This window comes from Fusarium oxysporum, chromosome VII, assembly GCF_013085055.1.
Source record: "Fusarium oxysporum Fo47 chromosome VII, complete sequence".
NCBI lineage: Eukaryota > Fungi > Ascomycota > Sordariomycetes > Hypocreales > Nectriaceae > Fusarium > Fusarium oxysporum.
Window position 1 is genome coordinate 317,139 of NC_072846.1, and position 24,152 is coordinate 341,290.

A 24,152-nucleotide genomic window follows, 5' to 3' on the forward strand; every position below is an offset into this window, starting at 1 on the left:
GAAATTTTATTACCTAGTTATCGCTACTTAAGAATTATTAACCTCTAAAGCCCGCCCATCGTAGGTTGGCTCTCGTGTTGATGATCAGGCCGAGATCCATGGTCAATCCCAAACCCTGTGATACCAGGCCAGAACGATCCAAAGAGATACTCCTCGACTGACGGGAGGTTTGGCACATTATTCCCCAACCAGAACTCCTCCCCGATACACTCCAGCTCACCATGGTCAAAAAGGCTGTTGAATCTATCACGACCGCTCCTCTGTTGCATTTCAAGTTGATTTGGTGTATTTGAAGAATCAACAGTAGTCTCAATGTCTCCTTGGTCGGTCATCGCTCGGCTTGTGGCATTTTGGCCCATTCCAGGACTATGTTGGCCTTGAGAGGAGTTGTCTCCGTCGCGTGGACACCAGAGTCTTTTAAGCATGGCACTGTACCCATGGCATACATGTGTTCCGACTAGTGGAGCTTCGTTCATGATGGAAATAAACTGCAACACTAGATTGGTCACTTCTTGCCTCTCAGCAGCGGACTGAAAGACTCCAACACTTTGTGCTTTATGGAGGAACACAGCTGCGTACACCCCGTATCTGTATGTTTGGCATTGTCAGCACACTTGATAGACATGACGTCGGATGATCTGTATGAAGCTTACAAATGAAAACGTGAAGGCAGGTAACACAATGCCCGCCGTGGTTCAAGACGACTAAAGAGACCCAGGAGGCTTTTCGCCGCTTGCGTGGCGTCAAAGACATATCTACCATCTGGCAGTGACATGATGCCATGAGCGAATTGGTCAGGGTGCGGTTGTCTGTTTCCAGGCTGCGAGGAAGAACGCGGAGTCGACTTTCGTATGACGGCCGCCTGAAAGGAGAAGGCGTTGACATACAAACGTGTGTATTCGTATGTCAACATGAGAGTGGTTTTGACATTGATTGGCGCTTGGACATCTTTCCACTTGGCATGCCACGTCGTGATGGAGCGGTCAAAGTCATCCAGGTATATCGGGTAGTCGCCATTGTGTATCATGGTGAGCGTTTTGTCGGTAGATGGATATAGAATCTGATGAGCGTTGTAGATGAGTTGAGTGAGCTCGAGGGTTGCTTCGAGAACCGACGCGTAGCTCTGATCGTTAACGCCGGATGTAGATTTCAGGCTCGGAAAGTCCTTTTCGGTGAAGTGTGACGACAGTGCTGGGCCACGAGACCAAAATGAATGGCCCAGGCGAACGGATATCTGTCTATCCAAAAGATAAACAACTTGTAGGACAAGAATTAGAAATTATGCTTCTCGCGTCACAGGATCATTTGGCCTTACAAATCCATACCAGCCGCTTCCGCTCCTCTTGTTCTTTCGATTCGTCGTCAATGAAGTTCCGGAAAGCAGCCGTATCCAAACGAAGAAGATAGCCCAACCGTACAGCGAGGCCAACGAGAGACCAAGCCGTTCTGTCCTCACTGGATAAACTCTTGTGAGCTTCCGAGGTGGCTCGGTTAGCCTGAATGTGCGGTAACCATTCTGATAGCAGTATGAGGCCCTCGACAGTTCGGGGAGTCTGGGACCATGGATGTGCGAGGAGCACCTGGAGAAGGAGATGTTGGGTATGGTCCCAGCAATAGCGATGTACTAGTACATGATTCGGAGAGTCTCTTGAGGCAATAGTCAGAATAATGGTGAGAAGGAAATAGTCAGGCTTTTGGATTCTCTCCAAGGCCGATGAGCCTAGAAAGTATTCTGGCACGATGGGACAATAGGGATGGTAGTTATTGGCGTATCTACTCCATGATCAGCCGCTGAACCCATGCATTAGCAGGTTGACGTCACTGACATGTGCAGAAGCTCAGGCAAGATACTCGGATGTAATAAGCCCCTCTGGACCAGTTCGTAGTTATCAAGAATAAAACTAGGTGTTGGCCGGTTACCGTGGGTCGTGCTATGTGCAGGAGAGGTAGCCTGGGGGGCCAACCGCCCAGTAGCATCGGAGTATGCGATGGACAGGGAACGAGTTGAAACAGGGGAGTTATCTTGTGAATACGCCAGAATCTGTAGAGCATCGGAAGGGTTCCTGAGTGCCATGCGTAGAGGCTCAGGCGGTTCGTCTGTTGCGTACTCTTGCATCTCCGCGTCTGAAGGATAGTCCGGTGCCTGCGGCGAGACTGTGATTGCATCAAGAGACTCACTACGTTGGGCAATAGTGATGTTATCGGAACCAACAGCTACTCCGCCCGTGGCATGCCGCCCTCGACGCGACACGGCGAGGACACATTCGCTCCCCGAATGATGGCAGGCTACGCAGGGGGGCTTTTTGGGAACACCAACGCCATCACTAAAGGTAACTAGAATTAGCGATACGGTACAGAACAAATGAGACGGCAAGGGTGGTTACAAGTCACATCTGGTCTTGCGCTGCCGGCACCGTAGGCAGGCCCGGTATGACCGTTTGCCTGTTCCGAGGGTCATGTCTCTCTGTATCAATTTCTACTGATGTTTTGTCATAGGCCGGCCAAGGAAGGAGGAAAGGTTAGGGGGAAGAGCGAAAGGGGAATTCAATGCCGATGGATTGTGGGTATATATGGCGGCTCCGTCGGCAAGAGTCGGCGACGGACGGCAATGGTCGGTAACGGTCGGTTTCCAAGCATACGGAGAACCATGACGCACAAGAAACAGCTCACTTATCGAGACATTCATTCAACTTGATTATTACGTTCTAGGCTTGTAGGAGATAGTATACAGTAGGTATCTAGACCAATAGCTCTCACAAAACAATTGGACCCGTAGCGTGATTGATCTATTCAGGGAAGACCTTGACGAACATCGGTGTGCTCGTTCAATCCCCAAGCTTGGGTACTATCGTCATGGACAGTTGCGCGTCTCATATCCCTCTTGTACCTGAAGGCAAAAGGTCCTCCAACTGCTCGGTGCATGGTGCAGGTGTTGTCCCAGACGACAAGGTCCCCCACGTTGCGCCACTCCACTTCGAGGCGATACTTGTCCCGAGTGGCATGGTCAAAGAGCTTGTCGAAAAGTTCTTGTGACTCTTCCGTCGACAAACCTTCAATATGATGGATATGTTTGGCGAGGTACAAGTTCATGCGGCCCGATCGCTCGTGTTTCTGAGCTAGACGATGACGACCCATGGGGTAATCGGCGGGTTCTATATTAGAAAAGTGCTCTGGCGCAGCAATCTTCTTGGAGTGGAGGATGGAGTGGCAGGCAATGTAGTCTTCTGACAGCAGGTCTTGCTTGGTAGCTTCATCAAGGTCGTCCCATGCAGCTCGGGTGTCACAGAACTCCGTACTACCGCCAGTACCCCTAGGTGGCAGCTCGTGAGACAGAAGTAGGGAGTAACCCGCCCGACGGGGGTTGAAACTCGAGTCGACATGGAACAGGCTGTTCCCCCTATTGGCCAGTGCCCGAGGACTGCTAGGGTCAACGATAGAGCCATCATGCTCCATGTTGCCGACATCGAACAGTTCGTCATAGGCCAGGCGGTGAACTCTCCCTGCTTTGTTATACGGCTTGACATCATCCAGCTCTCCAAATCTGCGTGCCAGGCTAATATGGGCTGCATCGTCAAGCTTGGTCTTGCGGATAACCACTATACCGTACTGTAACACGATCATTAATAAACAGTGTTCCTACTGGACCTGGGGATGCAGAAGCTTACTATCTTGACAAGCTCCTCAATAAAGGCGTTGTCATTGTCAGAGACACCTTCTGAGAAGTCAAGGCCCTGGACTTCAACGCCAAAACCAGGATTCAGTTCGTTAATCTTGGGGGTAGTGGGAGTTTGCGTGGAACACATGGTGAAAGACAAGCAAACTCTAAGTGAGCTTCAAGTGGATAAATGATAAGATAAAAGTACAGTAGACTTGGTTAGACCAGATTTTTTAAGCGGCTACTACACCAGTCAAGGTAAGGAGGGACCAGCATAAAATATTGGCTTCAACTCGGCGCAGTAAAAGCAACTGAAGGTCTTCCGATGCTCTGCACTGCAAGCCTGTATCCTTCGGGATAAAGGGTTGCCGTGATGTTGGCTACTGTGTCACCGATGGCGGGCGCACTGTAAGTTCCGAAGCGAGAAATATCAACCGTTTACAGCCGGGGTTACTTAGGGTGTAGTGTTGCCGTATTGAGATCCCATCGCCTACCCAACGAGGTGGAGCATGCTTGAAAATCTCAGTCTCTGCTATGTATCTGTCGCTCGTATTCAGCAATCTCTGCAACCTTGGCCTTTGTAGATCTTTCGTATAAACCGAAGCCACATTCGCTTGGCTTTAGTTCCACAACGTTTACAGTTTGTCTCATCGGCGCCTATTGCTCCGCGCCGGACGACCTTTTGCTCCGAACTGCGACGTAATGGTTGTGGAGTTCAATGGCATGGGCTTCGTGCCTTGACTGACAAACTCTTGCCAAAGTACAGTCTTTTAATTAGTGGAGTTAGAAGAGGGCGTTCTCTACAGTCCAAGTTTCACGGGGTCGAAAGAGATCCAGCCTCTCTCTCTTGAACTTTAGTGCAGATTGATACTTGTAATTCGGATCAGCCTAAACACTTGTACCGGGGTCCACTGAAACGATCATATGCCGGTGAAAAGATCAAGCATGTCTAGATCAAGTTTTCAGCTTTGTAGGGGCACTTCTGAGAATCAGAGTATCGTCGTTAACCTTGAGCTTGGAGATTATCAGTAGGCTCGACACACTTACTTTTCCGTGATGTAGGCCGCTAATAGGCTGAAAAGGTGTACATTGGCGAGGTCATCAGGATATCTACAGGGATCGATGAAGTAAAAGTTCTGTCAAGGACAAAATGACGATCACATTACAGTTCCCATCTCGCCTTTGGTATTGCCCAGGGTCTTCTAAATTCAGGAGATCATGTCAAAGCAATTCAGCGCTGACTTCAATTCAAGTAAGTCAAGTTCGGGGGTGTAACTTGATTACTTGAAATAAAATCGTCCGTGAACTTACTTAACTTGAATTGAATTGATATACTTGAATTGAAAGCGCTGACCTGAGGCCAGGATGAAGCTATTGGTACTCTCACGCCTCCCCTCCATCCCAGCCCATCAGGTCCCCACCAAAGCTGACGACCTCGCCCACAGTGATCGCTTGATGGCCTAGCCAATTCCGTAGGCACTGTATTTCCTCTATTATCTCGGGGCTTAAGCTGTGCCTTTGCGAGCTTATTGTCAACTTTGTGACACTAAACGTCCGCTCAGGATCGACAGACATAGCAGGAATTGCCAGGATGTCGAGGGCAAACTTGCTCAAACGTGGATATTCTTCTTGGTGTTCCTTCCACCATAGAATGGGGTTCAAGTTCTCTCGCCGGACTGGCCCTTGCCTCATATAAACTCCAAGCTCATCTTCTTCCTCCATCATGTACCGATCGTAGCTCTGCATCCACTGGTCGAATTGGCTGGGCTCGTCTTGCCGCATCGCTTTTCCTATCATGGTTTTCGCTGCCTCAGACTGCTCCTTACGGGGATACTGTTGTTCAAAGAATTCCCGGACACTGTTCTTAGCATCCCGTAGCCACACTAGTTGCTCGTGGCTAGTCCAGTTAGCCTCAAGCCAAGACACGTTCCAGCGCGGGTGTAGAATAACGGCAGCCGGGTAAAGTGGCGATTGACCAAGTAGACTGTAATACTCGTCAAGTTTTGACCAACAGTTATTGATAGAGATTTGTATGCATCGTCGGTGGTCATCATCAAGACTCTCAGCTTGCGAGAATGCACCGGTATATTCGTCTCGAGTATGCTGTGGCAAGTGTTTCTCGCGTCCGCGACCTTGGTCAGCTCGTAGAGGACTACATCCTGCGAAAGTCTTAGTAAAATAGACATAAGAAGAGCGAATATGAACTGGAAAGCTGTACTCGTGGTTGCCGAGGTTCTGGCAATCTGTAGCTCATCAGCAGTGCCATCCGGGGGCGAGAATATCAGCTTTTGCTCCTCGAAGAAGTTGAGCAAATATTCCATTCCGATCATCACTTCCCACAAGGCGCCGTAACGGCCTTCTTTAGCCCAGCCCTGGCACCTCATGGTGATCTCGTAGAGTGGTTTTAGTAGACTCTGTATCTCCGCCAAGAGAAGCCAGTCCTGCTGTGAAAGGTGATCTTGGACAGGCACCCGCTGTCGGGGCTCTGCTGCCTTCGTGTCGAGATATGTGATGAAATGGTCAATCTGCTCTCGTTTTCGAATTGCACGCTGGATCATCATAAACGTCGAATTCCATCTGGTTTCATTGTTCTGCATCAGTTCGAGATCGATGGCAGCTCGGTCCTCCTCAAAGAGGTGATAATCGTCTTCATCGCGCTGGCTGCATGCCAGAGATTTCATCAACTCTCGCCGTTGCGGAGAAGCCCTGACGAACCGGACGATGTTATGCAGCTTGCCCACTGCTCCCCGTTTCCGCCAAAGTCGAAGCTCACGCTCTTCAACTTGGAAAGCCGCCTCGGTGAAGGCTTCTCGCTCAAACGAGTCAGGATCTTCCCCCCAGAGGAACGCTCGAGCTGCAAGGTTGACAATATGCCCAAAGCATCGTGTTCGATTGTTTCTAATATCCTCCTCGGCCATCGCAGGAGAAAGTTGACGATAGAGGCTCGCCAAGCATGTGTCATTGGACGAGACATTATCGCAGACACCCGCGCCAATCCGATCTCGTATCCCGTACTCGCCGAAGATGTCATATATTGTCGTTGCTTGGTTATCTCCGGAATGAGCTCCCCACACACGGCGCAGGGCAAGAAGTCGCGATTGGACTTGATAGGAGGCGTCGAGATAGTGAGCGTGGAGGCCAAGGAAAGCGTACCGGTTTGGAGAAGTCCACATGTCAAAGCTAAAGCTAATCTTTGTGACTGCCTTCTCCAATTGACACGATATTGCTCCCTTCTTCACCTCGAATAATTTCCGCATGGTATCACGCACCGACTGCCGGCTCCACGGCACCTCTTTCGCCAATGACGCATCGTGTAAGTCGAGCATTCGTCGCAAGTACGGATTCGACGGCGCCGTGAAAGGAAGATTGGCAGTAACGATCCAGCCGACCGTCAGCTCCTTCGCTTTATTAGCATTGGACCTTGCAGTAGGAAGCTCCAGGCATCGCCGTTTCGAAGGGGGCTGACTGTCAGCGCGAGACGAATCTTCGTACGCATTGCCGTCCGCCTCAGTGATCATATGTGACCTATATCCAGTAAGGCGCTGAAAAGGAATAAATGTCGGACTCATACGCATGTCATATACCTTCGGAGATGTTCAATTGGCGACGTGGTGTTTGTCGCGACGAACAACGAGCTCTTCCCGCGTTCATCACATTTCGAGCAAGCCCAGTAGGTCTGCAACGTCCGCAAATCAGGGCTGACTTCCGTGAGGAAGAATCCGTAGGCTTGAATCCAGCTCCGCCGGCCTTTGCGATTCTTGTTGGCAATATACTCCTCTGGTATATACCTCTTGCAGCCGATCTGAACCGTTGGGAGGTCAGCAAGAGTCGTTCTCCCAGATTCAGCCTTGATGGACGCAGCGTCAAGCTGCTGTTTCAGTGATTTGCGCTGACTGCTAATGCCCAGGAGCGTTTCTAGCGACTGCTGTTGTGCTGTCATAGCGGATCATTGGCGAACCGCGGATCGTGGATGCTTCTCATACAGACTGGCGCCCGCTACAGAGGCGCCCGGGCGCGCTTTTAGACCCCGCGCGCCCGGACGGCGGCCAATACATGGGCACCTAGGTGCCCAAATAAAATAGCGCACCAGGTGCCCAAATTATGTCAGCAATCGTCGCCCCGATTGGCCAGCGCGCGTTTGACATGACCGACGCGACCTGCGCTCTGTATGATAGCAACACAGCCAACGAAAATGGACCAAAGCCACCGGCTTGCCTTCCCGGACGATGCCCTCCCGCCTGAAGGCATATACAAATCCCGTGAGTCTCTATTGGCAGCCATTAATTCTTGGGCGAAACCTCGAGGTTATGCGTTCACGACGGGGAAATCATTAAAGACGTCAAGTGGCCGAATCAAAGTTATATTTGCCTGTGATTGAAATAAACTCCCACCGAGCACATCTATTACACGCCAACGCCGCACTTGTAGCCGAAGAACCGGCTGTAAGTTTTCAGTGCTGGCTAAGTAATTATTGGATGGAAATACGTGGGTCCTAAGCCATCGACCAGACAAAGAGTATGCCTACCACAATCATCCACCGAGTCCGGACGCGTCTGCATACCCGGTGCATCGCCAACTTAACGAGAGAGATGCAGTAATTATTTCGAGCCTGATAACTGCTGGCGCTGCTCCTCGAGATATCAGGACGTACCTCCATAACAGTTCAGATACCCTTGCGATGCAGCAAGACATCTATAATCGGATCGCGGCAACGAGAAGAGATCTGCGTGAGGGCCAGAGCAGTATCCAAGCGTTAGTCGACCAACTACAGGGAGAGGGCTTCTGGTGCCGGGTTCGATTGGACTCGGATAATCGGCTGACAGCCATATTCTTTGCCCACCCTGACTCTGTTGCATATCTGCAAAGCAACCTGGACGTACTGCTATTGGATTGTACCTATAAAACGAATAAGCACGCTATGCCGCTGCTTGACATGGTCGGAGTTGACTCTTGTTAGCGTTCCTTCTGCATCGCATTTGCATTTCTGTCCGGTGAATCAGAAGAAGACTATTCATGGGCACTTCATCATCTCAAATCACTCTACCATCATGAGCTCCCTTCTGTAGTCTTAACTGACCGATGTCTTGCTGCAATAAATGCAACTGCAACCTGCTTCCCTTCCTCTAAGGCCCTGCTTTGCCTCTGGCATGTTAATAAGGCAATCCTGCAGTATTATCAACCGGACTTTGTGCTGAAAAGTGGCGATACAAGCGGCCGGGTAGAGGACGAAAAATGGGACGAATTCTATGGTTTTTGGCACACTATTGTGGATTCGCCAACAGAAGAGATATTCAGAGAGCGCCTAGCCAAGTTCGAGCTCAAGTACGCCAAAAGATACCTCCGGGCCGTTGGGTATATTAAATTGTACTGGCTTGAGCCGCACAAAGAGAGAATCATTAAGCATGGGTGGATAAATACCTGCATTTTGGTAATGTGGCTACCTCGAGGTAGCTATCCAGGGTCAGATATAGAGGTCGGAAGCTAATAATTGCCATCTAGGGCCGAAGGAATTCACTCCCTAGTCAAATCATACATCAAGACCTCCACATTCGACCTCTTCGATTCTTGGCAGGCCATGCGCCATGCGGTCACCAACCAACTGAAGGAACTGAATCACATACGAGCCTCTCAACAGATACGGACACCTTTGGATATCTCTGGAGGAATGTTCGAGGCTGTCCAGGGTTGGGTTTCCCACCAGGCCCTGCGCAAAGTGCAAGAACAACGGAAGTTAGCTTTGGCATCTCCCCAAGCTCCCTGCAGTCAGTCTTTCACCTCCTCACATGGGCTACCGTGTTCTCACACCTTGAAGAGACTCGAGGAGGAATAGCGCAGCCTTTTGCTTGATCATTTTCATCCTCACTGGAACTTAAAGCGAGGCGCGGATCGGCCCCGGCCCATACTAGAGCCACGTCGAGCCCCGCAGCAGGGCATCATCAGGGCGAGAGGTCAACCTGCGACGAGCACTAAACGAGAACCCTCTGGATTTGAGATCTCTCAGCCTGGCAAGAAAGCGCCCAGCACATGTAGCAGTTGTCATGCCGTTGGTCACGCGAGGTCCTCACGAGCGTGTCCTCTGAGGTTCCAGGATTTGCTCATTCAGGAAGCGCCGGCCTCGAAGTCAATCCCGCAGCCGGACGTAACCCCGGTCGCAGTCCCAAGTCTGGCTGACCCAATTGAGGCGATTTCAGTAAGCCAAGGGCCTTCATTAGTTGAAGGCATGCCAGTGCTAGAATGTATTGCGGAAGCTACTGCACGCTCTCCCGCTACTGCACACACCCCACTTGCCCGGTCTTCACATACTGTATAAGTTTCGCTTACAGCTCCTCAATATTCTGTCGTCCCAGACTGTCCCGTTGGAACTGTGCCAGGCCCTTCTGGCGAAGAAAGTCTGAATTACGAACCATCCGATTTGCGTAACCTTCCTTTGCAGCCACTACTGAGGTATGACTCGCCAGAAGCCATATATGGAAGATATGTCGCTGCAAGGAGCGCGTGGTATGCGGCGCAGCCGGCTGGCAGCATCAAAACAAATCAGCAATATCGCAGGGCGATGGGGCTTCCACTCAGGTACGACAAGCAGAGCTACGAGTGGTGTCTGGACTACAAACAGATGTCCAAGCGCTGTATCACGTCAACAGGATCAAGAGAATGGACGAAAGAAGAGATGATGGCGTATTTGGATTGGAGTAAGGCGGAGGATGAACGCATCGAAGCCCAAGTTGTTAAGGAGATGGGAAAGAATCCTCTAGCAAACAAAAGAAGAGGCATGACAGAAATATGGCGAAAAGCAGAAATGGATAGTATAGAGTAAGAAACCTTATATGCAGCGGAGGATAAGGCAGAACTTTGTATTGTTGTCAAACGGTAACTAGTTGGCTTGTGCTTTGAAAATATTAGAAAACAGCATTATAACCTTAGACCCGTCGCTGGCCAATCAGGGCGACGACTGCTGACATAATTTGGGCACCTGGTGCGCTATTTTATTTGGGCACCTAGGTGCCCATGTATTGGCCGCCCGCCCGGACGCGCAAATTATGTCAGCATTCAACCGAGGCAACAACACAACGGCAGAGATCAGGGGCTGCCACCATGGCTCAAGCAGCATTCCCTAATGATGTGCTCCCGCCAGAGGGCACATACGACTCTCGGGAGGCTCTTCTTCTAGCCATAAACTCTTGGGCGAAGCCTAGAGGCTATGCATTCACGACGGGAAAATCTTCCAAAACTCCAAACGGCCGAGCGAAAGTTGTATTTGCGTGTGATCGGAACAAGCCTCCGCCAAGTGCATCTGTCGAACGAACACGTCGCACATGTAGCCGAGGAACTGGTTGTAAGTTCTCAGTACTTGCCAAACAATCTCTAGGGGGAAATTCATGGGTCTTGAGTCACCGACCGAGCCAGGAATACGCGCTACACAATCACCCACCAAGCGAAGACCCGTCCGCCCACCCAGCACATCGCCAACTTAAGGAAAACGATTTCAAAGCTATCTCCAGCCTCACGGCTTCTGGAGCTGCCCCTCGTGAAATCAGAACTTATCTTTATAATAATTCCGATACCCTTGCGACTCAGAAAGATATCTATAATCGAATTGCGGCAACGAGAAGAGATTTATGTGAAGGTCAAAGCAGCATTCAGGCACTGGTCGACCACTTGAACAGGGAGGGCTTCTGGTGCCGAGTCCGATTAGATTCCAATAATCGTCTGACGGCTATCTTCTTTGCCCATCCAGACTCTGTTGCATATCTACAATACAATCCCGACGTCTTGATACTGGATTGCACCTACAAGACGAATAAGCACGCTATGCCACTTCTTGACATGGTTGGAGTTGACTCTTGCCAGCGCTCTTTCTGCATCGCCTTTGCTTTTCTCTCTGGCGAGACAGAAGAGGACTACTCTTGGGCCTTGCAACATCTCAAATCTCTCTATGAGCACGATCTTCCTTCTGTCATCTTGACAGACCGGTGGCCAGCGGCGATGAATGCTTCCGCAACCTGGTTCCCGTTCTCCAAGGCGCTGCTTTGCCTCTGGCACGTCAACAAGGCAGTCTTACAGCATTGCCGGCCTGTCTTAATCCTGAGCGGCGGAGACCAGCCAGAAAAGACATGGGATGAATTCTATGCATCATGGCACTCGATTGTAGCCTCACCGACTGAAGCGATATTTCAAGAGCGCCTGGCCAGCTTCGAGCGTAAATACGCTGAGAAGTACACAGAGGCTGTTGGGTATATTAAGACATTCTGGCTTGAACCTTACAAGGAGAGGATCGTCAAAGCATGGGTAGATAAATACTTGCACTTTGGCAACATTGCTACCTCAAGGCAGGTTGCTTACAGGATCATGCAACCATAGAAGATAGATACTGATAAATTCCCAGGGCGGAAGGAATTCATTCCCTGATAAAATCACATGTCAAGACATCTACTCTGGACCTCTTTGATACCTGGCAAGCGATGAAACCTGCTATCACTAACCAATTAAGGGAACTAAATCATTTACGAGCGTCTCAACAGATACGAATACCGCTAGATATCTCCGGGGTGCTATTTGAGGCTATACGGGGCTGGATCTCACATCAAGCTTTACGCAAGGTCCAAGAACAACAGCGGTTAATTTCGGCACTGCGAGCTCCCTGCAGCCAGAGCTTCACATCCTCGCATGGACTACCATGTGCTCACACCTTAAAACAGTTCGAGGAGGAAAATAAGGTCTTATTACTGGAACACTTTCATCCCCATTGGCACTTGAAGCGACATATAGCTCAGCCACAGCCTGTGCTGGAACCCCGAGCAGCCTTGAGCCGGCTTAACAAGAGGCGCAATCAACCGATATCAAGCACAAGGCGAGAGCCGAGTGGATTTGAAGCAGTTGAGGCAACGAAACGACAGAGGGCGCAGCCTAAGTGCAGCAAATGCCACATATTAGGTCATATGATGACCTCAAAGGCATGCCCTCTGCGGTACGAGGAGATCTTACAGCCGTCAGCGGCACCATTGCTAGGTTCATCTAGGCAGGCAAAAGCCATGCCGTTAGCATCATCGCCGGAGCCAGGGCAGGCAGGGCCAGACGGAGATAGTTCCAGCTGCATCATCGTTAATGCCGGCGATATAGATAGCATAGCGCCGGCGTTGTCACCAACAGCACCATCGATACAGGCAGGGACGCAGCCGACACTAAGATATGATGACCCACGGGCTATCTACCAAAGATATGTTGCGGCTCGAGATGCTTGGTATAAGGCCCAACCCGTGGAAGTGTTAAAACCAATCAAGAATATCGGAAGGCGCAGGGTCTACCTCTGCGATACGATAAAGCAAGCTACCAGTGGTGCCTTGACTGGAAGCAGATGGGCCAGCGCTGTACTATGCCAACAGGCTCTAGAGATTGGAGCAAGGAGGAGATGATGGCCTACCTGGATTGGAGCAAGGCAGAAGATGATCGGGTTGAGGCTCAGGTAGCTGCGGAGATGGAAAGCAATCCTTTTTCTGCTGGTAGAAGAGGCATGCGGGAGATCTGGGAGGCGGCGGAGAAAGATGGTAAAGAGCAGCAGGGTTTGTATTCAGCTAAGTAGCTTGAATTCTATCGTTCTAGATCCTGAAGTCTGAACGCTACGCGCTGATATCAGTATTTATTACGCCCGTGAGAACGGATTTCATAGGGCCGGTGGCTGCGCTAATAAGTAGCGGCAGCCCCTGATCTCTGCCATTGTGTTGTTGCCTCGGTTGAATGCTGACATAATTTGCGCGTCCGGGCGCGCGGGGTCTAAAAGCGCGCCCGGGCGCCTCTGTAGCGGGCGCCATACAGACTTGGGTTCTGAGTCAGCTGCGACACGTCTCGAACACGCGGGCGAACAAAACAATAAATCCGCGACACCCCTACCGTGTCCCTTGATTATCATTGGTGCAATCAGCTCGGGGTCACATTCCGGACCACATCAAATTCATTACCCTACACCTTAGGCCCGACGAACCCCGAAGGGCCTCGTCACTCCCAGGACCGTCGCACAGGAAAACCCATAAAATACAGTATTTCAAGTAAATCAAGTAAATCAAGTTTCAGGCATTATGAACTTAATTACTTGAAATATATAGGGCCGTCAACTTACTTGACTTACTTGAAATACTTGACTTGATACTTGAATTGAGGTCAGCGCTGAAGCAATTCTCGGCTGACCAATAGACGCTTTGGGAGGTAACCTCAGCAAGATCAAAGACGTGACTTACCAGAGCGGCGAGTAGGTAATTGTCAATACACATGCTGCTACGAGATCATCAGACCTTCTATAGGACCCATCGCTCAAGGCCTACTGCTGAGTCTTTGCGCTTACTGGTGTAGAAAACAACGTGTCTTCTTTCGGGGTCGGGAACGTCATTTTCTCAGTCAATGTTAACCGTCTCACGCAGCGTCTTGGTCGGTACCCTCAGATGAGCTTGGATATTTTATAAATCTATTCCTTCAACGTGTTGTATAGATAGAAACACATGGATCAATGGCCCTGTATACACTTGAGACAGTTTAAGCGCTCAGGAATGTATACGGCGGGTGAACTCGTCAGTGGCTTGACGAATCATGCCTTCCCAGTCGAACAATAGCAGCGGTGGAATCCGTTCATCCATATCCTTGTAGATTCCATCCCAATCCCCTCCTATCTCAGGAACCTCCCATTTAACGAGTTCTCCTTGACGGCGACTGATTCGGACAAGCCACTGTGCGCGCTCTCGATGAACCGAATCATACGTTTCGAATGCATGTACTAGAGCATCTTCCTTGCTGATGCCTCGGTCTCCTTTCTTCAAGACCATTGCAGCTTGCTCCAGAACAGCTATAAGCACCGTTGCATCCTCGATACCCATCCCCGCGCCGTATCCGAGATGAGGAGTTGTACCGTGAGCGGCATCGCCGGCAAGAGTGATGCGGCCGTTGGTGAAGGAAGAAAGCGGGTGATCCAACGTGTCAAACGTGCCCCAGCGGTTGAGCTCGTCCGGGAGTAACTTGACCAGATCCCGCACGTAAGGGCCGAATCGGGAGAACGAGTCGACGATGTCGTCCTTGTTTGCTGAAACTGTATGCTTCTGGTCATGCGGCCAGTCGCCACTGTCGCGGACAAAGGCTGCTACGTTGAGGTACTTGAAGTCGGCGACTGGATAGGCCATGATGTGCGCGCCGTGGCCTGCAAAGAGAATCTGGCGCTTGGCTAGATGGCCTAGGACAGGGAAGGCTTCGTCCATGTCGACGAGGCAGCGGTATGCACTCTCGTGGGCATAGCGAGGGTATGAAGCCGGGTTGTCTATTCCAGCGATGATCTGACGGACCCGAGATTTGATACCATCGCAACCGATAACTAATATGGGCAGAAACAAATTAGTTGTCTTCGTTCCTGCTACAAGTGCCCAGACAGGCAGACTTGGTGAAATGTAAACATACCGCCATCGGCTTCCGCAGAAGTACCGTCGCAGAACTTGATAACCATCTTCTCGTTATCTTCTCCTCTTGTTATCGTATCCACGCGCTTCCCCAGTTTGAGCCGATCAGGCGAGACAAGGTCGATCATCGCTGCCAGGAGCTGCGCGCGATGACAAAGATACGAACCGCCGCCGGGAGTGTCGTACACCATGTCGAACAGCTTGTCCTTTGGCCGCAGCCTGACATCCTCCTGGCTGAAGCCATCGATGCACTGGTAGCCCGTTGGGGACTTGTTGGCTACAGTCTCGAGGGTCTCGGCTAGTTTAGGATCCAGGAAGTTCAGGCAAGCTTTCCCGCTACCTGAGATTCCGATGCCGGCACCGATTTCTTTCAGTGCGTGAGTCTGTTCGTAGATCGTGACGGGGATGTTGCGGTGTATGAGGCCCAGAGCGATGGGAAGACCGACAAGCCCGGAGCCGATAATAGCGATATTGAAAGGTGCTGGCTCTTGGTGGCCGTTGGTGGTCTGACTCTTGCTCATTTTGGATGTTGGGCGTTGGTGAGGATATTGATATCAGGACTGGTAAAGGTATTGTGAGGTTGAGATCTTTTTAGCAGTATTGGAATGCTATGAGCGGCTTCTAAGATAAATCACATCCTGTAAGTACTGTACTCATATAAGAGGGACCTACATACTCCAGTTCGGCATCGGCGTTAGTCTATACCAACAGATCTACAGTCATTTCCTTTCTTGGTGCCAAGGACGCCGGGTCGCCCTGCATGAGTCAAGTCAACGGGCAGTAGAATAGCACCTGAGTTTCCGCTTAGTTGTTCTGAATTCTGTCTTTGATAATGAAATGTAGTCTCAACTAGATATCGCCTTGCAGATCTGGAACTTTTATCACCGATGCTCCGATGTTTAGACCGGGTCTTAGCGCCCCCAGCCCCGGCCACAATCTAAAGTAGTTTCTTAACTCCCGTGACTCCGATGCTTACTTGAGTTCTCCCTCCATCTCCCCCGACAATATTAACGGTTCAAATGTGTTTTATACCCCTTTCACAACTCTTCACATCAGACACACCCTCCATCCAAACCAAACATCGCAGCGCTATCTCCCTTACTACTTCCAACTATCAGTAACACCTCCGCCTCGCAGCAGTGTATTGTAACCGGACACTTCGGCACAAGACAACACGATGATGAGTACAAATGAGGACCGAGATACTGAAGCTCAAAGAGAACACGTAAGCTTTGATTTTGACATCTATATTATTAATAGACATCCAACACGTCTTAGGTACCACAGACGTCCCCAGCGGAAACCAGAGACAACGAGCAAAGCCCCGCCGAGCAGAATGCCAGTACAGACGATGGTATTTTATCAGAGAAGTATCCACTCAGTGAATTGGAGAAAGGACTCGTCGGTTGGGATAGCCAGGATGACCCAACTAACCCCAGGTAAGCATACCCCCAAACCGAAGCATGTTCCCCTGGCTCAATCGCAGTCTAGAAACCTCACCGACTTCCGAAAATGGTGTATCATCAGCTTCATTGGCGCAATCACCTTTTTGAGCACCCTCTCGTCCTCCATGTACGCGCCTGGAATCTCGTTTGTAAACAAGGATTTACACAACTCTTCGCGGATTCTGGGCTCATGGTCTATCAGTATTTTCCTTCTTGGTTACTCTGTAAGCAACACAGTCCCTCCCATGTTCTCGTCTAATCACAAATCAGCTTGGTCCTCTCTTCCTCAGCCCACTAAGCGAAATCTACGGCCGCCGCATTGTCCTTAACCTCGCCAATATTTTTTTCTGCGCCTTCACATTGGGCTGTGCACTCGCACCGAATCTTGGCAGTCTCATCACAATGCGTCTATTGGCTGGACTCGGAGGGTCTGCATGCCTGACGCTGGGCGCTGGTGTCATCAGCGACTTGTTCTTGCGAGAGCAACGTGGCAGAGCCATGTCCATGTATTCTCTTGGGGTCATGTTCGGTCCGGTCCTTGGCCCTATCTGCGGCGGTTTCATTGCTCAGCGCGCAGGATGGAGGTGGGACCTTTGGGTATTGTTCATCGCAGGTTGTATAATCACTGGCGGAATCGTTATTTTCAACCGTGAAACGAACCCTGTTGTGCTTCTCGAGTGGAAAACAAGACGTCTCAGGTCGGAGCTTGGCCGATCTGACCTCCAGAATATTCTAACATACAAAACAGGTGAACCATTGCTGAGCCGTTGTGATGTCCTTAAACGGGGCATTATCCGTCCGCTCAAGCTGCTCTTCACATCACCCATTGTCTTCGTCCTCTCTCTATACATCAGCTTTGTGTTTGGTCTTCTCTTTCTACTCTTCACAACCATCACACAGCTTTTCATCCAGGTCTACGACTGGTCGCCAGAGATATGCGGTCTAGCCTACATTGGCGTGGGCATCGGATTCTTCATCGGTATCAGCTTCGTGGCAAAAACATCTGATACCACGGTTATCAGCCTCACCAGGAAGAACAATGGTGTCTACGAGCCCGAGATGCGGCTACCGTCGTGTGTCTTCTTTGGTCTCTTAATACCGATATCCCTCTTCTGGTACGCTACCCCTTCTACAGTGAGCAATAATATCCCCGGCTAACAGTGGTCCAAAGGTACGGCTGGTCGTCCTACAAACGCACGCACTGGATCGTACCCATCATCGGACTTCTCCCCTTCGGAGCCGGGATGATGGGAATCTTTGCTCCAGTCCAGATATACCTCGTTGACTCGTTCCCGCAACACGCAGCTTCTGCTCTCGCTGCCATGACTTTCCTCCGTTGCCTCTTTGGAAGCGTGCTTCCTCTTGCTGGTCCGAGTATGTATGAGAGCTTGGGGTTAGGATGGGGGAATTCCTTGCTGGGATTCGTGTCTATTGCAATGATTCCTTTCCCGGCACTGATCTACAAGTATGGAGGAAACGTAAGGAGGAAGTGGCCGGTGAATTTGTAAGTTGTGGTGGAACTTATATAGAAGACGCAAGATAATAGTTATTGAGAGACTTCCTATATCCGATGAAAGGGTTTTTAGTATATAGATATGATTTGTATTAATAGTATTCTCTATCTTATTATTTCCTGCTTATTTGTAACTCTTATTATTGGCTTTAGTGATGCTTAGGAGAACTTTGGGCTACTAAGATAGCCTCGGGACCGCCTCACTATAAAGTCACACCACAGATGTGATTCCAATGTAACTGTTAAACCCACCCAGTCTCCAACCCACTCATGACTTACTATAACAGTTGCATTGAGATACTTAAACAGTATATGGCTAGTTATTACCCCAGGTAATATAAGCTATAAGCTGAAAAGAAAACTCGGTCACTGGCGCTATGCGCTGCAGTTCTTGTCTCGGCTGTACAGGTACTCGAGAAGCTTGGGCATCCTTTTTGAATGAAAGGATTTCATCTCCACTTTCCCAAACCTGTTATTTTCGGACAGCAGGCCAACTGATGACTAGAAGTAGGCAGGATCGACGAGTTCCCGCTGCAAGACACAGGGACACAGCGGACATTCGGGACCTGTTGAATGCCCGGCACCCAAGATGGTCGGCACTTGGCGTCCCAGTACCGACATCATCGGGCCCTTTATATCTCCGAGGAGTTGCGGTGTATAGCGGCCGTAACGTCGGCCGTACACTGGCCCGATCATGACGTTGAACTTGCACCTAATCAGCAATAAATATTGCTGCACTCCCAAGTGTCATATCACACAAAGACAGAGAGGCAGAGCAGATACTGACATACTTTCACATCATCATCATGCTTTCATCCATGTTGCTCCTAGCCGCAACTGCAGTTGCCATCCTTGTCTTTCGTGCTCTGATGCAAGCATACACGTCGACAAAGCGAAACATCCCCGGCCCCTTCTTGGCCAAGTTCTCTCGCTTATGGTACCTAAGTCGTATATGGACGCGACAGTGCCATCTGGAAATGATTAACCTCCACAAGCAATATGGTAAGGACAACAGATTCTAGCACTACCGCGCGGGATGTACAGCCTTGCTCATAATACACAGGCCCTCTAGTGCAGGTCGCACCAAATGAATACAGTGTCAGTGACCCCGAAGCTATTAAACCGATCTATGGCCACGGAACGCGATTTACAAAGGTACGTGATCCCGCCCGTTTGGCCCTATCATTGCGGCTGCTTATACCGCTGTAGTCTTTATGGTACTCTGCGTTCGGAGTACCAGGTCACGCCAACCTTTTCGCAGATCACATCCCACAGAGACACGCACAGCGCCGACGCCAACTTGCTTCCATGTACTCCATGTCTAATCTGATCCATTATGAGCCCGCCGCGATGGAGTGTGCAGCATTACTCAAGGAGCGCTTCCATGAGATTGCGCAGAAGCGGACCGCCATAGACCTTCATCACTGGGTTCAGTGTTTCGCCTTTGATGTCATCACTTCCATCACTGTACGTATGCAACTCTGCTGACGTGGTGTTGTTTCTGACGCTGCTAGTGCGGTAAACGTATCGGCTTTTTGAACAACGGTGTCGACGAGATTGGCGCCTTCGCGACGTTGCATGGCGCCCAAGCATACAGCAGCCTGGCCGGGGTGTACTATGAGCTTCATCCTCTTATGTTCAGCATCCAACAGTTCTTTTCAAATTTTGGACTTGGTGGCAACGGGCTCCAAGCCATGATCGACTTTTCGGAAGTGCAGGTCAAGAAGCGGCAAGTGTTGTTGAAAGATATTGACCGAAAGCTAGCACCGAGTGACGATTTTCTCGCTAAGATCCTGGCGAGGCACGAAGAATCCCCAGAGTCTTTCAGCATGGCCGAGGTATTAGATTCCTGCGCAATGAACCTCATCGCCGGCAGTGACACCACTGCTATAAGCCTCACTGCCATTGTGTGGTTCCTTATGAAGAACCCTCAGGCCTTATGCCAGGTATGTAGCCCTTCTAAGCTTTAATCTATGATATTGAAAAGGACTGACCATTGCGTAGTTACGGGAAGAGATAGATGCCAAGATGGGGGAACAGGAAGACCCTAGACCCTTGCCGTTCAAAGAGACACAGGCGATGCCATACCTTCAAGCCGTGATCAAGGAGGCAATCAGACTGCACTCGCCAGCCGGGATATCCATGGCTCGCATTGTCCCTGAAGGTGGCGCAACGATCGCAGGACACTATCTCCCTGAAGGGGTAAGATCGAGTTGAAACCATAGTAGTATTACAAGGCACTGACCGCCCTCATTTTAGACCGCAGTGGGCGTGAACCCCTGTGTGACACACATCGACCCCAACGTCTACGGGCCTGACGCACAAGTCTTCAGGCCGGAGCGCTGGATCGACAGCGATCCTGAGCAGCTCAAGCGAATGGAGCGGTCCTGGATGCCTTTTGGCCACGGCTCGCGCACCTGTATCGGGAAGAATATCAGTATTCTTGAGATATCAGTTTTGGTTCCTCAGTTGGTGTGCCACTTTGACTTTAAACTGGTACATCCTGAGCAGGAATTGGTATGCGATAATGTCTTTCTAGTTAAACAGAAGAATATCTTTTGTTACGTCAATGATAGAGTTGAGTTATAAGTGATAGATTTATACTATTTATTGTTGTATAAGATATTAGCAAGTGTAAGCTTTGTTTTTCATAGCTGAATGTATGTAATAATTCATTACAACCGAATTTTAGTTCCAAAGCGCATATTACCGGTGAAATATAGTGTCTTATAAAAGTAAAAGATTCCCAGTCATTCCAGCCTTATATAGAGGGGGCGTTTTCGTAATATAATAATAGAGGTAATAGGATGTACCATCCAGGACCACCTAATGCATAACCCCACCTAATGCATAACCAAAATTTCGCTCCTCCCATACAAAATTCAAATTTTGATGTCCACAAAAACAGGCCCGATTCTCAACTAATAAATGAGGCTTTGGAGAAAGTTTCTAGAAAATTGCTCAATTTTTACTGTCTGCGTGGCTTTTTGACCTCCTGACCGCTCCGTGTGCGCTGGCAGTGCTTTGTTACGACCATAAAGTCATCACTTTCGTCCTCTGACCTGACACCCACCTCAATCACCGACTCGACCTCCTCATCCACATCCACCTCTATTTCTGCCTCTTTTGAGTCGGGGAGAGCTTCTCCAGCCGCTAGATTCTCCGACAGAGCCATGAATCGTCGGTTCGGGTTTGGTACCGCCTTTCTTTTCTTCCCTCGCCGCACCTGGGCCATCTGCTCCTCGAGGCCAGTAATCCGCGCATTCTGAACGGCCACCTTCATCTCTAAAGCTTCCAATCCCTTTGCGATCTTACTGTACTTCCGCCTGGTCGGACGGCTTCGGTGTTTGGCCATTTCCCTCACTTGCCGACTCGTTTTCGGCGTATCATCTGAGTGCAGTTGAGGAGGGCTCGGCGTCTTTAACTCTTCCAGCAGTTTTTCTTTGTCTGGCTGAATTTCAGGATGTGCTAGAGCTTTATACCGATTTATTGGCCAATTTCCAGTAAACCTCCAGCCGGATAAGATAATATCTTTCCTCATGCCCGCCTCCCTGGCTTTCGCATATGCCCGGATAAAGTTGACTTTGTCAACCGGCGCAGAATCAGTCAAACTAGCCAGCTTTTGGAGTTCTTTCCGGTACGCACCTTTGATGGCATTAAAAATCCCATTATCTAATGGCTGCAGACCATGGGAACAATGTGCTGGTAAGTAACAGCAGTAGACGTTGTTCAGAAAGCACGTAGCCATCCACTCGTCCTGACTGCTCGTTAGCGACCCTATAGCGGGTGACTCAGCGGCGAAAACACCGAAATGCTCACCTGCGCATGGCTCCCGTGACCATCAAGGATAATAAGTCTCGCATCCGATGCATCATGAGGCTCCGTTTGTGGTAGATAAACGTCCTTCAACCACTCGAGAGCTATATGGTTATCTGTCCAGCCGTTCGGTGATGTGATGTAGTGCCAGTCCGCTATTAATTCGAATTCGTTAAGGAACCACTGCTTCTGCAGCTCTTTTCCTTTAAAGATAATTCCCGGTTTCAAAGCACGGCCAGTTGCGGTGACAGCCTCAATAAACGAAGTCCAGGTGCGCGACTGAACGCCTTTCAACATCGCCTTCTTCTTCGGGTCAGAGCTCCCGATCACGAGGCTGTCCAGGCCTCATGGACAACCAATTAGCTGTGCCATATAAAAGCCTATAAAATATTTGCAGAAGACTTACCGAAACCCGCCATTATACCGCCCTCGTCCACGTTAACTGTGTTCTCAGGCTTGATCCAGCCGTACTCGTTCTCCCTGATATCGAAGTACCAATTGACCGCCTTCGGAGTAAAGCCGTCAAATCTGGCGGCTTCTTGACGTTTTCCAATCTTGGTAGATAGTTTTGGGTGACGTTTGACGAACCTGGTGGTCCAGTGCTTGCCTAAAGGTTTGTTATCGCCTTGTTGTTGGAGGATGGCCTCGACACAGGCGCGGACCTGGCTATGCGAGGGAGCATAGCCTAGAGACTCTTGTCGCAGCACCCAACGAATAAGCGTCTCCTCCTGGCTCTTTGGAATACGCTGGTGGGCCTGGATATGTTCATTCCTGCTTGCTTGACCGGAAAGTCGTCTCGAAATGGTCCACTGAGGTACTCCACGTTTCTGGGCCGCCTCATTCTGTGAGAGGCCTCTATCGGTGGTGTCGAATATAGCCTCAGCTACGTCATCTTCGGTATAATAACGGCGAACCATTACGAAAGGGGTTGTGGCGAGTAAATTAGGTGAAAGTTCGGCTTGAGTGGATGGAGTCGCCTAGGGTACATGAGGTGAAATGCGACAAAATTCAAAGGGCTAGAGAGCCAGGCTACGGGGCGGAACGGGAAAAATTCAAGCCGATATGAAAATTCGATGAAAAAAGCAATATAGTGCAGGTCTTCGTTCGCGAGTATCATCATGCCTGGCCAAATACAATGCAATTGAAAATTTGGATTTTGTATGGGAGGAGCGAAATTTTGGTTATGCATTAGGTGGGGTTATGCATTAGGTGGTCCTGGATGGTAACCTAGGATTTCGATGCGCCCTCTCCCATGAGACTGTCGAGGGTGTTGGTGGCAGCAACAGGCGGTGGCAGTGCCTGCAAGAAGTCGACCCGACTACCAGGCTATCTATGTCTGCCCGATGCAGGCGCTGAATCATTCCCATCTTTTCCGTCGACATCTATGGGGGTCTCTTCTTTGGTGATGACCACCTCCCTTTCTTACGCTGTTCTGAATCTTTCATCCAACGACAGCCAGTGCCACCAGATGGTGGCTGAAAAGTGCATACCCTTGCGGTAGATGTGTTCTCGCTTCATTGCTTCACTTCTCAGTACGGGCTGCTAAGCTAGTACCGATCTTGACATCCTGTTAAGCTCATGCTAACGGTGGGGCTGCTAAGGAAAGGGGGTTCTGCGATCAACCTGGGGCCGGCTCCCGCGTCGAGCTGGAGAGCATCAGCGACAGGGGTATACAAATCGACCTCGAATGAGGCAATCTCTGCCCAAAATTAGGCGATTGAAGAAGTGGGCTCCCCAGTCACAGCGCACAGTGCTTTGAGGCTGACCTTATTTAGAAGCTATTAGCTGATTGGGGTGGCTTTGCAGGCTGGTCGACCATTTTGCTTACTCGCAATTTGGCCGCTGCCAGCCCCAGCTAGGATGTTGACGCGACTTGTCAGTTATTTCGGACTCTAGGCGGGGCTGGGGGCTGGAGTGGTTCAGCAAACTGAGACATTCAAAGTAAGCTCCGTCTATCTTGCAATCTCGCGATAACCGAAGAGCAACGAAGAAGAAGAGAATCGCTTGATCCTATCATCTTCCAGTAATCCTGGTGGCGCTGGCACAAACGAAGCTGTTGGTTTCAGTGGGCGTCATCAAGCCTACCGTTGCTTTTTCCTCCACCAAATCAGGCCAAGAATTCTCAGACTACAGCTGGTGTGCGAGCTTATAATAAATTGGCTTAACTATTCAGATGTACATGCAGATATCGACAAACTGAGAGAAGAGGAAATTGCAACTGTACATGAGGCGTATAACGAAAATACAGTGTTCGTGACGCGCCTGTTTAATAAGTACTGCTATGGCACAACTCA

The 24,152-nt window shown here is 50.0% G+C and overlaps 4 protein-coding genes across 4 annotated transcripts; 2 read left to right on the forward strand and 2 right to left on the reverse strand.

Moving 5' to 3' along the window:
• Positions 1-44: 44 nt before the first annotated feature.
• On the reverse strand, positions 45-3,803 carry FOBCDRAFT_186028 (uncharacterized protein; the record flags this gene model as incomplete). The annotated part of the gene is made up of 6 exons (XM_059608611.1): positions 45-588; positions 654-1,257; positions 1,316-1,773; positions 1,827-2,324; positions 2,888-3,606; positions 3,666-3,803. The coding sequence occupies 6 exons, from the start codon at positions 3,801-3,803 to the stop codon at positions 45-47; spliced, it is 2,961 nt and encodes a 986-aa protein (XP_059465275.1).
• A 10,381-nt stretch (positions 3,804-14,184) lies between these two features.
• FOBCDRAFT_140030 (uncharacterized protein) lies at positions 14,185-15,275 on the reverse strand (the record flags this gene model as incomplete). Its single annotated transcript, XM_054705341.2, has 2 exons — positions 14,185-15,002; positions 15,086-15,275. 2 exons carry the CDS (start codon positions 15,273-15,275, stop codon positions 14,185-14,187), a joined length of 1,008 nt encoding a protein of 335 aa, XP_054561316.2.
• Positions 15,276-16,261: 986 nt separating this feature from the next.
• Positions 16,262-18,037, forward strand: FOBCDRAFT_241518 (major facilitator superfamily domain-containing protein; the record flags this gene model as incomplete). Its single annotated transcript, XM_054705342.1, has 5 exons — positions 16,262-16,309; positions 16,363-16,523; positions 16,576-16,753; positions 16,800-17,644; positions 17,701-18,037. 5 exons carry the CDS (start codon positions 16,262-16,264, stop codon positions 18,035-18,037), a joined length of 1,569 nt encoding a protein of 522 aa, XP_054561317.1.
• Positions 18,038-18,848: 811 nt separating this feature from the next.
• Positions 18,849-20,631, forward strand: FOBCDRAFT_138978 (cytochrome P450 oxidoreductase; the record flags this gene model as incomplete). Its single annotated transcript, XM_054705343.1, has 6 exons — positions 18,849-19,044; positions 19,106-19,197; positions 19,252-19,509; positions 19,557-19,988; positions 20,047-20,244; positions 20,302-20,631. The coding sequence occupies 6 exons, from the start codon at positions 18,849-18,851 to the stop codon at positions 20,629-20,631; spliced, it is 1,506 nt and encodes a 501-aa protein (XP_054561318.1).
• Positions 20,632-24,152: the final 3,521 nt, after the last annotated feature.